This window comes from Mytilus edulis, chromosome 3, assembly GCF_963676685.1.
Source record: "Mytilus edulis chromosome 3, xbMytEdul2.2, whole genome shotgun sequence".
NCBI classification, from domain to species: Eukaryota; Metazoa; Mollusca; class Bivalvia; order Mytilida; family Mytilidae; genus Mytilus; species Mytilus edulis.
In genome coordinates this window covers 7,446,298-7,458,666 of record NC_092346.1, presented here as the reverse complement: position 1 = coordinate 7,458,666, position 12,369 = coordinate 7,446,298, and the positions used below count along the sequence as shown (strand labels likewise).

Sequence of the window (12,369 nt, the reverse complement as noted above, 5' to 3'; positions counted from 1 at the left end):
GCACTTCTGGCGTATTAAAGTTTTGAACTTGTTGCCTTTTGTTGGCTGTTGTTCGTGTGTTTCTTTGTTAATTGAGTTCTCCAATTTATTAATATTGTAGTCCTGTGGTGTTGAGTTGTCATTTTAATGTTATATTTCACATGGCTATAAAAGAGGGAGGTTTGGCATGTCATAAAACCAGGTTCAACCCACCATTTTTTCCTTTAAAAATGTCCTGTACCAAGTCAGGAATATGGCCATTGTTATATTATAGTTCGTTTCTGTGTGTTTTACATTTTAACGTTGCGTCGTTTGTTTTCTCTTATTTTTTAGTGTAAATTCACATTGCCAAACGACGTGTCACGGAACTTGTCTGTCCCAAATTCATGTGTTTGGTTTTGATGTTATATTTGTTATTCTCGTGGGATTTTGTCTAATGCTTGGTCCGTTTTTGTGTGTGTTACATTGTAGTGTTGTGTCGTTGTTCTCCTCTTATATTTAATGCGTTTTCCTCAGTTTTAGTTTGTTACCCCGATTTTGTTTTTTGTCCATGGATTTATAAGTTTGAACAGCGGTATACTACTGTTGCCTTTATATACCACATTTCCTTTTTTTTTATATATATATATTAAACACTAAATGGCTTCATACTGATTCCATACGTGACTATGTATAAATATCAACGCAGAAATAAACACTTTTTTTTTATTTACAACGTGTTGTCTTAGGTCTTATTTTTCGCAAACCTACATCACAAAGATAATATCTAAATGGTCTGTAACTAAAATTGTAATTTTAAATTAAAATATTTTCAATTAAGGAAACAGGATTATGAATATATCGCACTAGTTTCTTTTCTCCACTCGTACATATTTATAGTAAACTGATTGATTACAAAAGAAAAGTCGATGTAATACAAGATTAGTTTATTATCTTCGAAGATTTTTATGTACATAACAAACGGGATCTTGGCTGGCATTTTTCTTGATCACTTTTTGCAAAACATCTTCTTTATCTTTTCACGGAAAGAATAATCAAATGCACCATATATAAATGGATTACAAAAATGATTAATCATGTACATCCGACGCAAGGTAAGACAAATATGAAACGCAGTAGGAGGAAGACTTTTCCAAAACGCAGGATTATTCGTTTCAATCACTATAAATGTCCATGATGGCAAGTATGCAAGAAATGCAACGATGGAAATAGTCATAAACATGAAAGATATTCTAAAAGTCGATTTCTTTGTAGCAGTTTTAGTTGTATGTTCTTGGGTTTCATTCATTCGAGTAGAGGTGTCCATGGAAATTTCCGTATCACTTGTCGCTGACTGTAGATTAACTTGGATTTTTGGAGCATACGTTTGTCCTGTAGCGTCTGATGTGGTAACAATAACGTTATCTCTCCTCACTTTTATAAATTTCATCCTATTTAGTTGCTTTACTATTGCTATTGTTATACAAATGTATAGTACAGTTATTGTAACAACATTGCTAATTGTGACAAAAAATCCAAATCCTTGGAATATTTTCAGTCCACTCAGCTGGCTTGGAGAACCAGGTAGTTTGTTGCATTGATGTCCACTGATATTACCAAGAGAATGATTTATGGTTTCAACAATTCCATAGTAAAACAACACAGGTATGTACAACAGAACTGACACAATGGTACAAATAAGCACAGAAAAACGTTTCCATACTATATTCATTTGTGAACCAAATGGTTTGCATATTTTCAAATATCGCTGCACTGCAATGGCATTGAGAAGAAAAAGTGAAGTGCAAGTTGTAACGTAACTTAAATATATGAGTAGTTTGCAGGCGCCATGTCCAGGGAATATGACTGGCTTCATGTTTCGAGTAAGGTTAAACGCTGCTGTTACTATTAAAGCGGTCGTATCGATCCATGCCAGTGGCACTATAAAGTACCTTCCATCTGTCTTTTTATCCAAACCAAATTGGTATACAAGTATGACAGCTATATTTCCAGCTAATCCGATTGAAAGGTAAATTGCCAAAACTATAGTATTTGGTAAAAAATACTCTGATGTTAGTTCATTCCAATACAATAGAAAAGCTCGGCGTTTGATATCTTCAAAGGCATCATCATAATTTGTGCTAGTATTCATGTTTCTGGACTTTGTTGTATACGATGAGTTGGATATACAATGAACGTTTGCAACATACTTATCCAGCTAAATATAATATGTCAGTCCTTCCCGGAACCAAAACTTACTACTTCAAACTCAAGTGTACTTTTAATTGTTATTAACTGAAAGTCTAAGATCAACACGGAAATATTCAGATCACGAGGAAATTAGATAAACAAAATGTACGACACGGGATGAAACTAAATAGTGTATAAGAATTCACGCAGGCGCAAGAGTCGAGTAGAGGAGTATATCTTGCAAAATCTAAACATTGTGGAGCACAAGTTCCTGTTGTACTTGATACGTCATATGATACAGATTGTAAAAACGGTCAACGAAATCATACAGGTTTCCGTAAATTTTTCGAGGGGATGTTTAGCATTTGGCACTCTTCTGTGTATACCTTCCATGTTAGCATTAACCGCCTTCCAATGAACTGATAAGAAAAGCAAGCCCCGACATATTGTATATCAGCTGAGGTGTATAACTATAAATCATATTAAAAACGAGAGGTTAAAGGGATAATACAAACTTTGTGTCATTTTCCCTCAGATTGATTGATTTTTTGTTGGTTGCTCAACGTCCAGTTGCAAATATTTTATACATGTTCAGGACGGGAACAAATTAACAATACATACAATACATGTGTCCTATGTTAGAGACAGCACGGGATGAAGGTTGGGGAAAATTTAAACTACCTCTGAAAAATGAGGATATAGCTTGGACAGAAACTTTGCCTTGCAACAGGCCACATACGGACCCCCGAAATAGTTGTTGCGTTGCAAATATCGTTAACGTGCAGAAACCGTGGCGCTCTCTCATCACGAATCATCGCGTTTAATGTCTTCAGTCTGACAGGACATGGCTGCATACATGATACATCCCGCACAGCCTAATTGGCAAATATTTCACTGCCGGTTAGTAGAAGATCTGAAGTGATCATATCTTTTCTTCCTATAAAACGTCTGTTTGAAGTCAGAGATGTACATATTACCACTGCAACTGACAGAAAAATACGCTTTATAAACGTGTTTGTAATGTTCCTTCATAACACACATAGGAAATTGTTTAAAATTATAGAATATCTATATTTTAATTTCCGTCTGGTGGATAACAAAAAATCTTTATTCACATTTTTGTAGTTTAATCCGTTTACAGAATATTCATGGCTTTCGGTGGTATGTTTAAGATTTTAAAAAATCAATGTTTTGTTAAAGTTCAGGTTTTTTTTGTAAATATATTCGATGCACATTTCATCAAGGGTCCTCGGAATACTGAACACGTATTTAAAATACCATCACAAGTGACACAAATATTATATGTTGATACTGTTTGCCAATTCAACTGGATCAACTCCGATTAGGTTATGACAGCTATATTTCCAGCAAATTTAACAAATATTAACTCTGGTTCCCGTACTACAATGTATGAACAAACACCGGCATGTACAACAATACTCTCAAGCTAATTTTTAAATATGTCTGAAAGATGGAGCTAGAATAAGGGGGAAAAAGTGTGATATAAAATTGGATTCTTGTTCCCCCTCCTTCATAAAATGTGCCAGTAGACATTTTTCAACTAGCTATACTCGGGAATTTTCATAGCATTTTCTCGGTAACTACACATAAAGCTTTCTTCAATTTGGTATCAAGGTTTATATATATGCAACCAACACCGTGTCGTGTGAAGCGTTTTCATATTCAACACTCAAAATCTTCCTGTTTACTGACAACTGGCATATTTTCGAACATATAATTAAGTTGTAAATGTTCGTCTCAGTTTTCATTAGAGAGCAGTAACTCACATTAAATCTTCTTCTATCCTGTTTTGCTTTGGGTGGTCTTGTAGTTATAATAGTCGTTTCTATGTATGTTGCATTGGCGTTTGCTTTGTTGCACTTTAGGGTTTCTATTGTTCCATTGTTTTCCTCTTATAGTTGATGTGTTTCCCTCGCTGTTAGTTTGTAACAATGATTTGTTTTCTCTCAATCGATTTATGATTTTTGAACAGCGGTATACCACTGTTGGCTTTATTAATTCTGAAAATGGGTTGCTTTTAATTTGACATATTCTATGTTTCCATTATTTCATTATAAATGTATGGAAGAATTAGGTCTAAGACTACTTGCATCATTTACTATGGCGAAGTTGAAATCATCCCTTCGTAAATTTTACGGACGCCATCACGAGTTGGTTGACCGTTATCATGGTTATGGAATAACCGTTTCACATGTACTGCATATGATACAGGTTATTCGCCAATGACAATTTTTTGTTCAGCTTAGGTGACCGGGTTGTCTAGAGCGCTGAACACACTGAGGTAGTGTTGTATCGATATCTCAATAGCACGAGTTCGAATTCCGACGAGAGAAGAACAAAACTGTGTCCATCGATCATGACCACTCAGTCACCTAGACTGAACTAAAAATTTCAGCTTTCAGTGGACTGATGATACCATTTTTCGTCAATAAAAACACAGTACATCATATATTAAGCTTGGAGATGGAATGAAAAAAGTTTAAATGCTTAGTTTGCATTCTGGTATGTATAAAAATAATTTAAAAGCTATTTTTAGAGATGCACATTTCTTAAAGATACTGCAAATATACAAAAAATAGATGTGTTTCAGGTTAAACATGCTTTCAAGGTCTGACGCAAACATTTTCATATCTAATGAACTTGCTTATGAGGCCACTTGCATTGTTTCAGCTTTTAAACAGTATAAGTGACATCGATTTTTTTTTCCGTCTTGCAACAAAATAAAAACAGTCATTATTCATAACTAATTATAAGAATGTATTATTGAATATATCAGTTGGTCAAAGTAATCATTTGATGTAAATCACCCAAATATCAGAATTGACGAAGAGACGTCATTGATGACTTGATTTGTATTTAAGAATTGAATGCTTCTTTTTGTAACTTTATTGGGGTGTAAAAGCGTTGACAGAAGTACATTTTGTATGAAGCGCGGAAGCGCTTCATTTAAAAATGTGCGCTAGGTCAACGCTTTTACAACCCTATGAAGTTACAAAAAGAAGCATTCAATACTTATAATTACATTTTTTAGCTAGGATCATGAAAACACGAAAAATTATTTGACCAAGTGGCAACAATATCAAAGGGATATTAATATTCCTTATTTTCGAGTTTATAATGATAAAAGAAGAGGAACGTAATGGAACAAAAATTTGGATGATTTCAATGAAGTACAGATGTGAAGTTTATGAGAATTATTGTTATTACATTTTAAAGATTTATCGCAATATTCAACAACAGGTAGGTTTGAGAAGAGCTTAAATTGGTCCTGATTTTGATGTTTTTGAAGTAATGCCAAAATGATTCAAATTTAAAACAATTGTGATATTGATATTATGTCCCTTTAGTTATGATTTACATCGTAGTTATGTTGTAACGTCAATTAAGTTTATTTTTTATTTATTCATTCTTTACTTTGGCCGCCATCCCTGATCTATGAATGTTTGTGTCTGCGTTTTCAATATTAACCACGGCACATTGTGGTAACAGAATATTTTTTTTCTTAGAGGGTTCCGGCTAAGGTTTTCCAAAAGCTTTATGGTTCAAAAAATGTACAAAATCCTAAAATTTTTACATCATCAAAAGACTATAAATAATGTACTATCAGGAAAAGAAATTGTAGCCTTTTAATAATACATGATAAAGTTGAAATTCAAATCCATATTTTGCCAAAAGTAAACCTTTCCAACAAAATGTAAGATAGTTTTATTGTCAAAAAAGATTTGTTTTGAATGTATTTATTTTAGGTGTTAAAGACGTGCCAATATATTGAACCAAACTAAAGTGTAAAAAGTGCACCTTCAAGGCTATAGCATTAACCCCTTCAGCTTTTTATCTTCTACTATCATTATTGTCGAAGGCAAAATTCAAATTTTTTCAGATTACATCTGTAAAATTGTATATTCATTGATGTGCATACTAATTATTTTTGTAAAGTTCGTCCCTCTTTTAGAAGGTTGTAGTATGGATACATTCTTTTTGGTTTTTCAACACATCAATGGCAAATTGTTTTTTCTTCAACAGATGAAATGAAACAGCTATTTCAATGTTGTATTTTACTTGATTAATGAATGAAATAACAGTACACGATTTCACGTGGAACAACCATTGTTAATGTGCATTACGTTATAAAATAAATAAATATAATTAATAAAAGTATAAAATGTAATAAAAAAGTTTAATACGGGAAACGTCATTCTACGTCACAACTGAGGTTCGTTCAAGGGTAACAAAAAATAAAAGATAAAAGATAACGTAATAGGCGACATGTATATTATGATTTTTAAGTTGCTTACTATTTATCCAAAATCATAATATTTACATCTCATTAAAAGTTGTATTTTCTTTTTCAAGTCCCCGTCATAAATGCCTCTAGAAAATGAAGGTAAATTGGATAGGAACAGAACTTTTGCCTTGCAACAAGCCACCTACGACTAAACAGTTGTTGATATTGCGATTAACATAGAGAGCGTAGTACTTTCTCTATATATACAAAAGGCAATGGATTTAACGGTCTCATTTTAACTAAACGCGCCTGCGTACTTGTATAGCCAATCAAACGCACTTCGACTAGGGTTTTAAGAAGACTTGCGGGACTATATTTATAATCCCCACTCCCCCTTTGGTTTACCTTTTAATCAAGGCGTGTACACAGGATCTCTATATTTTGAATGTTTCTAATGATTTTTTTCAAAGATGATAGGAGTAAAATTGTATACGCCATATGCGGGTTTCGTTTACAAAAAAATCATCAGTGACTTAACATATCAAAAAGGAAAACAGTTTAAAAGGCCAAATAAAGTGCGAAGTTGAAAGCGCATTCAAAATTCAAAATTCCGAACGGCTTTGTTAAAAATAGCTTAGGTGATCTATTACTCAAGCAAAAAATCCTTATTTCGAAAATTAAAGTTTTTCAAACAGTTAACTTTTAATTATGACCATATAAAGATAAAAAGGTAATTGCCCAACTAACCAATCATATAATTAACAATGTATCATGTGGAATAGGATCCCAGTTACGGCAACCAGTCCGGTACCCACGAAGGTAGTTCTTAAAAAAAATATAACTTTTGTTTAAAATTGTGTAGTGTTATTATTACACTAATTCTCTAACTGAATGTAGATTTATTTGAAAGGGTAGGCTTTCTAGTTTGAATTTCTGTAAAAGTTTTGATTGATTTAAATGTAATCTGGCGTCAGTAAATAGAGTAAATTGCCTAAATTCTAGCCTATATTCTTCCCAGGAAGTAGACAGACTGACCCTGTTGTCAATAAAAACAAACTTTTGCAACTGAATGCCGGTCATGAGGCACTGAGTACCTAGACGCTTCAAAACAAATGCCTGATCAGTCTAGATTTTATGGAATTTATCCCGGTCAACTCATTTTGCAGACCCTTAGTTTTATATTGATTGTTTATTTGTTCTTGCACTGAATATGCATGAGATATCTGCCACTGGATATGAAGAAATAATCAACCAATCCGGCTGTTACACATTACACGGAATACTGTATACAAGAAATAAAAAAAAACACGCGGTTGACATTGTTCACGCGGTTGACATTGTTACAGAAACATCGATGTAGCCTAAGGCAATTTAAAACCACAAATTTGTTTACCTAAATATATCTACAAGTTTCTTTGAAAGATAATAAATATTCTCGGAAAGAAATGTATGTTGTTTTACCTGCGAAATATTTACCTTGGCGTAATTATTTTATTTCTTAATAGTAGTTATTTAATCAACGTATATATTTTAAATCATTATGTATTGTTTTAAAGATACTGCTCCTATAGTGATAACTGGATTTATTATTACAGTGTCTGCATTTGTAATACACTTGATAGGATTCGCTACACCATATTGGATAAAGGATTATGATTCCCATGACGGATTATGGCTCGTCTGTGATGACCAAAACCATCAATGTCTCAGTATGTCAGGTAAGAGTACGGTTTTACGACAAAATATGTATTACTAATTCTTCTAATATGACATGTTATATGTATATATCGTCAAACAATGTAATCATAGTATATCTACTGTTAGCTGTTTGTTTTTTTGTAATGTTTTCGTAATGTCATCCATCTTCGACCGATGAAATTGCATATCTCTCTAGTATCTAAAATAAATGTATAGAATAACGTATGTGTCTGGGTTTTTTTGGGTTTTTTTTAAAACCCGGATTACGTATACACAGGACTAGTTCTGACTACAATGCTGGTGATGAAACACTCGAGGCGGAAACCTCCATTAGTGATTGTAAGGTAAAATCATCAAAGATATCAGAGAAAAAAAAGTTTGAACGGCAGACGTGCGTTTAGTCTGCAAAAGACTCACCAGTTACGCTCGTTTAAAAAAAATCAAAGGATGAATAAAATATCAAGTTGAAGAACATCGGCATAAAACATGCGCACAACTTGTTGATTTATACTGCAGTCTTATATTGTCGCAGGTCTAATGTTTCATATACTAAATTATATTTGTTTCATCGATTTAATTTTTGTTGCTTAAACGTATCATTTTTGATCTACTTCCCTGCGGGTAATGAAACCAACAACACGTAATATTATCGAAGAGAACATATGGTTACGTTATCGTATATATCTAGGGATGAATACATGTAGTATCGGTATCATTAGTTGTTTTATTATTATATGAACACATTCCCAACATTAACTCGTTTTTTGTTTTATAGGTTTTGTTCAAGATCTCCCTGCTAAATTTAAAGCTACTCAAGCACTGGAATGTATAGCTTTCATTGCTTATGTTGCTGCTGTTGTTTGTGCTTCACTGCAGACATTTGTTATGAAGCAGAGAATGATGTACATAGTTGGAGCTCTTACTAACTTCGTGGCAGGTATGAAAAGTTAAATTAGAAGTCCGGTTCAAAAGAAACACGAGAAATGAAAAGTTGTAACAGAAAAAGCTAGATTTTTTCTTGCTTTTCTTTAATATCCTAATTGATCCTAAAAGTACTTACAACTGTGAAGGATGTACAAGTATGCAGCCGCGTCAGGTAAGAAGGAGGACGTTAAATTTGATGCCTCCCGTAGGAGAGTGTCACGCTCTTTGCACGTTAAGAACCTTGGCAACAGTTTGTTTAAGGGTCGGTATGTAGCCTGTTATAATCTAATATATCAACAATTTTCAGTGTAAGCTAAAATTTCACTGACCCTTTTCCTGGACGTCGTACATAAAAACAAGTATGTGTCCCTAGTACAAGGATGCCCCATCCGCACTATCATTTCCATATACGTGGACCTTGAAAATGGGGTAATAATTCTTAATATGGCATTAAAAGTAGAAAGATCAGATCATAGGGAACATGTGTACTAAGTTTCAAGTTGATTGGAATTCAACTTCATCAAAAACTACCTCGACCAAAAACTTTAACCTGAAGCTGGACAGACGGACGAACGGACGAACGAACAGACCAGAAAACATAATGCCCATAAATAGGACATAAAAACTACCGATTATATTTAAACTCCAGCATAATACTTGCCATTGGATAAAAAAATCAAACAATCAATCTTCTTTTGTTTATATCCCGGGGTTTATATAGTCAAATCCGTTAATTTAGATTAACGAAAATCGTTTTCCTGTTCAATCCTTATTTAGGTTAGTAATTAATTTTTATATACCACAAGAATACATCTTCATAGATGGGAGGGTCTGCTTACATTTATATCGGAAACTCATACTTAAAAGAAACGAATGTTTGACAACAGATATATTATTTGATGAATTTATTTGACAATTCTAGGCATTTTACTTTACGTGATAGAAACCGTACGGATTAATTGTAGTTTCGATTTTGTTCACTAAAGGGTATTTAAGACATACGGTATTCAAGCTAGGAAAGTCAGTGAAAAACTGACAATGCCAAGGCAAAAAAACGAAAATAGATCAAAAGACAAGAAACAAGATACAAAAAAATACAGAAAAACATACAAATGAGCAAAACAAACCTCGCAAAACACGGGGATTTTCTCAAGTGGTCCGGAATGTCAAACATATTCTGCTCCACAATTAATGTATTGGGTTACTCTTTTAATAATTTTGCTTTTTCTTACAGGAGGTTTTAGTTTGATTGGATGCATCATCTTTTCCACTATTGAAAACATAAACACAAGTGATCTACATTTCTCCTTTGCGTTTTGTATCATAGCTAGTATCGGAGGAGTGGCGGCTGGTGTGTTCTTCATCCTGGCGTGGAAATGGATACCGGCAAACTGATTAAAAATGAGGAATTTACACGGCAAAGTGAATGATCGACGTAACGAGAGTTGTACATAGTTGTGGCAAATATTGTAACAACACTTTCCATTGTTAAAATGTCGATGAATACCCTCATACTTATACATATTTCTTCAAATTTAAAGGAATTATTTACTCGAACACGATATTGGTTAAAAAACACCAAGACCAATACTTGGATTCTAGATTTGATTAAACTGCGTCAAAAATGGTTTCCAGATATTATATAATAGCGCAAAAATTCTACGGATTTGTGCATGAAGAATCAATTCAAAACATCAAAAATACAAATTTACTTCAAATGTGTATGTCTGCATTTAATTTATATTAAAATAAAGATTCTAAAGAAACTTTAAATATATTTCAACTTTAGATTATGGCACTGACTTTTCTCTATAGCCCTTTGATTGTTATTTTCATGATACATAGTCATGCAAGGCTACATTTTTCATTCTTATAGATTAATTTACCCCAAGTAAAAAGCATTTATTTAGTATATTTATGCAGTTATGCCTTCTACACAAAATACATAGTCCTTCAAAAGAGTGGCCAAAAATACCAGAGGGACATTCAAACTCATAAATTAAAATAAAATGTCAACGCAAAACACAACATAGGAAAATAAAGTTGAGGCTATACGAACCCCAACAAAAAATGGAGGTGATACCAGATGATCCGGAAGGGTAAGCAGATCCTCCTTGCCATGTGGCACTCGTCATGTTGCTCATGTTAGTACACACCAGGTAATAAGTCTAATTCAGTAGGTCACTTTCACGACAAGGGAACGGGATTGTAGTTACGACATAAGGAACATATCAGCAGGCATATGTGAAACGGATATTCCATAAAAGATAAAGAATCTTAATAAACGCACATGTATAATTCAGTTGACGTTAGTTACACGTTTAAGCTCCCATGACGAAAATTTCCCTGTGTAAATATACAGAACGCCAAAAGTTAAGCACCACCGAAATAGAACTGGCAATATTTGTTTAAATATTGCGAAAGAAATATTAATGTTTGGTGTTATGAATTACCTTTAACATACACTAAGAAAATTCTTTACGACCAAAAAGATTGAACTCCGATAAAGCAGTCAAGCAACCTCTTATCAAAGGTCATCTGTGCGTTTACAAATACACTGTTTCTCCAGGTGGTCGTGTTAGTGTTCGTACATTCGTCCGTCGACTTCATAGAAGCAACCGAAGAGCAAGTCGTGGTGTATAAAGACCTGTACTTACAGGCAGGCACTCTACCGTCAGGTTTCAATGGGAAAATGACTATCTATGCTTGAACTTTAGAAGCTGACAAAACACTCATTGGTCAGATGGGAGTCAGTTTCTTTTACTCTCAGTAGACGCCATAATACGAATTTTGCGGGGAAACAAAATGTCCTATGACCAAAACAATGTTTGCACAAGGACTGCATTCAGTGCTGGTGGTGTTCCAGTATAGGGTTGCTTCTTATACCGTTATAAGCTGGGTATGCAAATTCTGCAGAGTAGCATACACGGACAGACATACAAAGATTTTGGTGCCTTAAAACATTGTTGTCCCTCATTTTAATAATCCCCCACTTGCGTCAAAATTGCCAAGACCCCTGTACATGGACGACAACGCTAGACCACACAGGGCAAGGGTTTTAACTGAGTCCAAAGAGCATTAAGCCATTTACACTATGTTTTGGCCTTTCATGTTTCCATACATAAACCCTAACAAACATGTCTGAGATGCCATTGGCGGAAATCTCAATCGCAGTGATCCACCTTCACAATATTTTGTCGATTTAAAAGTGGCATTTGTTGTTTAATGCAACAGATTTCCTCAACTAAAGTTTTGAAGGCTTGTACCGAGAATGATACGTCGTGTTATGAAACTGTACCGGAAGAGAGGTTGTTACACATGCTATTGACTCAAATATTGACATTAAATTTGCC

General features: G+C 33.9%; 2 protein-coding genes across 2 annotated transcripts; one reads left to right on the top strand and one right to left on the bottom strand.

Moving 5' to 3' along the window:
• Nucleotides 1-667: 667 nt before the first annotated feature.
• Nucleotides 668-2,198, bottom strand: LOC139515702 (orexin receptor type 2-like). The gene has a single exon (XM_071305357.1). It carries the CDS (start codon nt 2,108-2,110, stop codon nt 968-970), a length of 1,143 nt encoding a protein of 380 aa, XP_071161458.1. The 5' UTR covers nt 2,111-2,198; the 3' UTR covers nt 668-967.
• Nucleotides 2,199-7,771: 5,573 nt separating this feature from the next.
• Nucleotides 7,772-10,789, top strand: LOC139515701 (uncharacterized). The gene is made up of 3 exons (XM_071305356.1): nt 7,772-8,112; nt 8,868-9,029; nt 10,251-10,789. The coding sequence occupies exons 1-3, from the start codon at nt 7,935-7,937 to the stop codon at nt 10,409-10,411; spliced, it is 501 nt and encodes a 166-aa protein (XP_071161457.1). The 5' UTR covers nt 7,772-7,934; the 3' UTR covers nt 10,412-10,789.
• The last annotated feature ends 1,580 nt before the right edge of the window (nt 10,790-12,369 follow it).

Coding starts and splice junctions, on each gene's coding strand:
- LOC139515702 (XM_071305357.1), bottom strand. CDS start 2,110: ATGAATACTAGCACAAATTATGATGATGCCTTTGAAGATATCAAACGC.
- LOC139515701 (XM_071305356.1), top strand. CDS start 7,935: ATGTATTGTTTTAAAGATACTGCTCCTATAGTGATAACTGGATTTATT. Junction 8,113..8,867: donor TCAATGTCTCAGTATGTCAG/GTAAGAGTACGG, acceptor TTTGTTTTATAG/GTTTTGTTCAAGATCTCCCT. Junction 9,030..10,250: donor TCTTACTAACTTCGTGGCAG/GTATGAAAAGTT, acceptor TTTTTCTTACAG/GAGGTTTTAGTTTGATTGGA.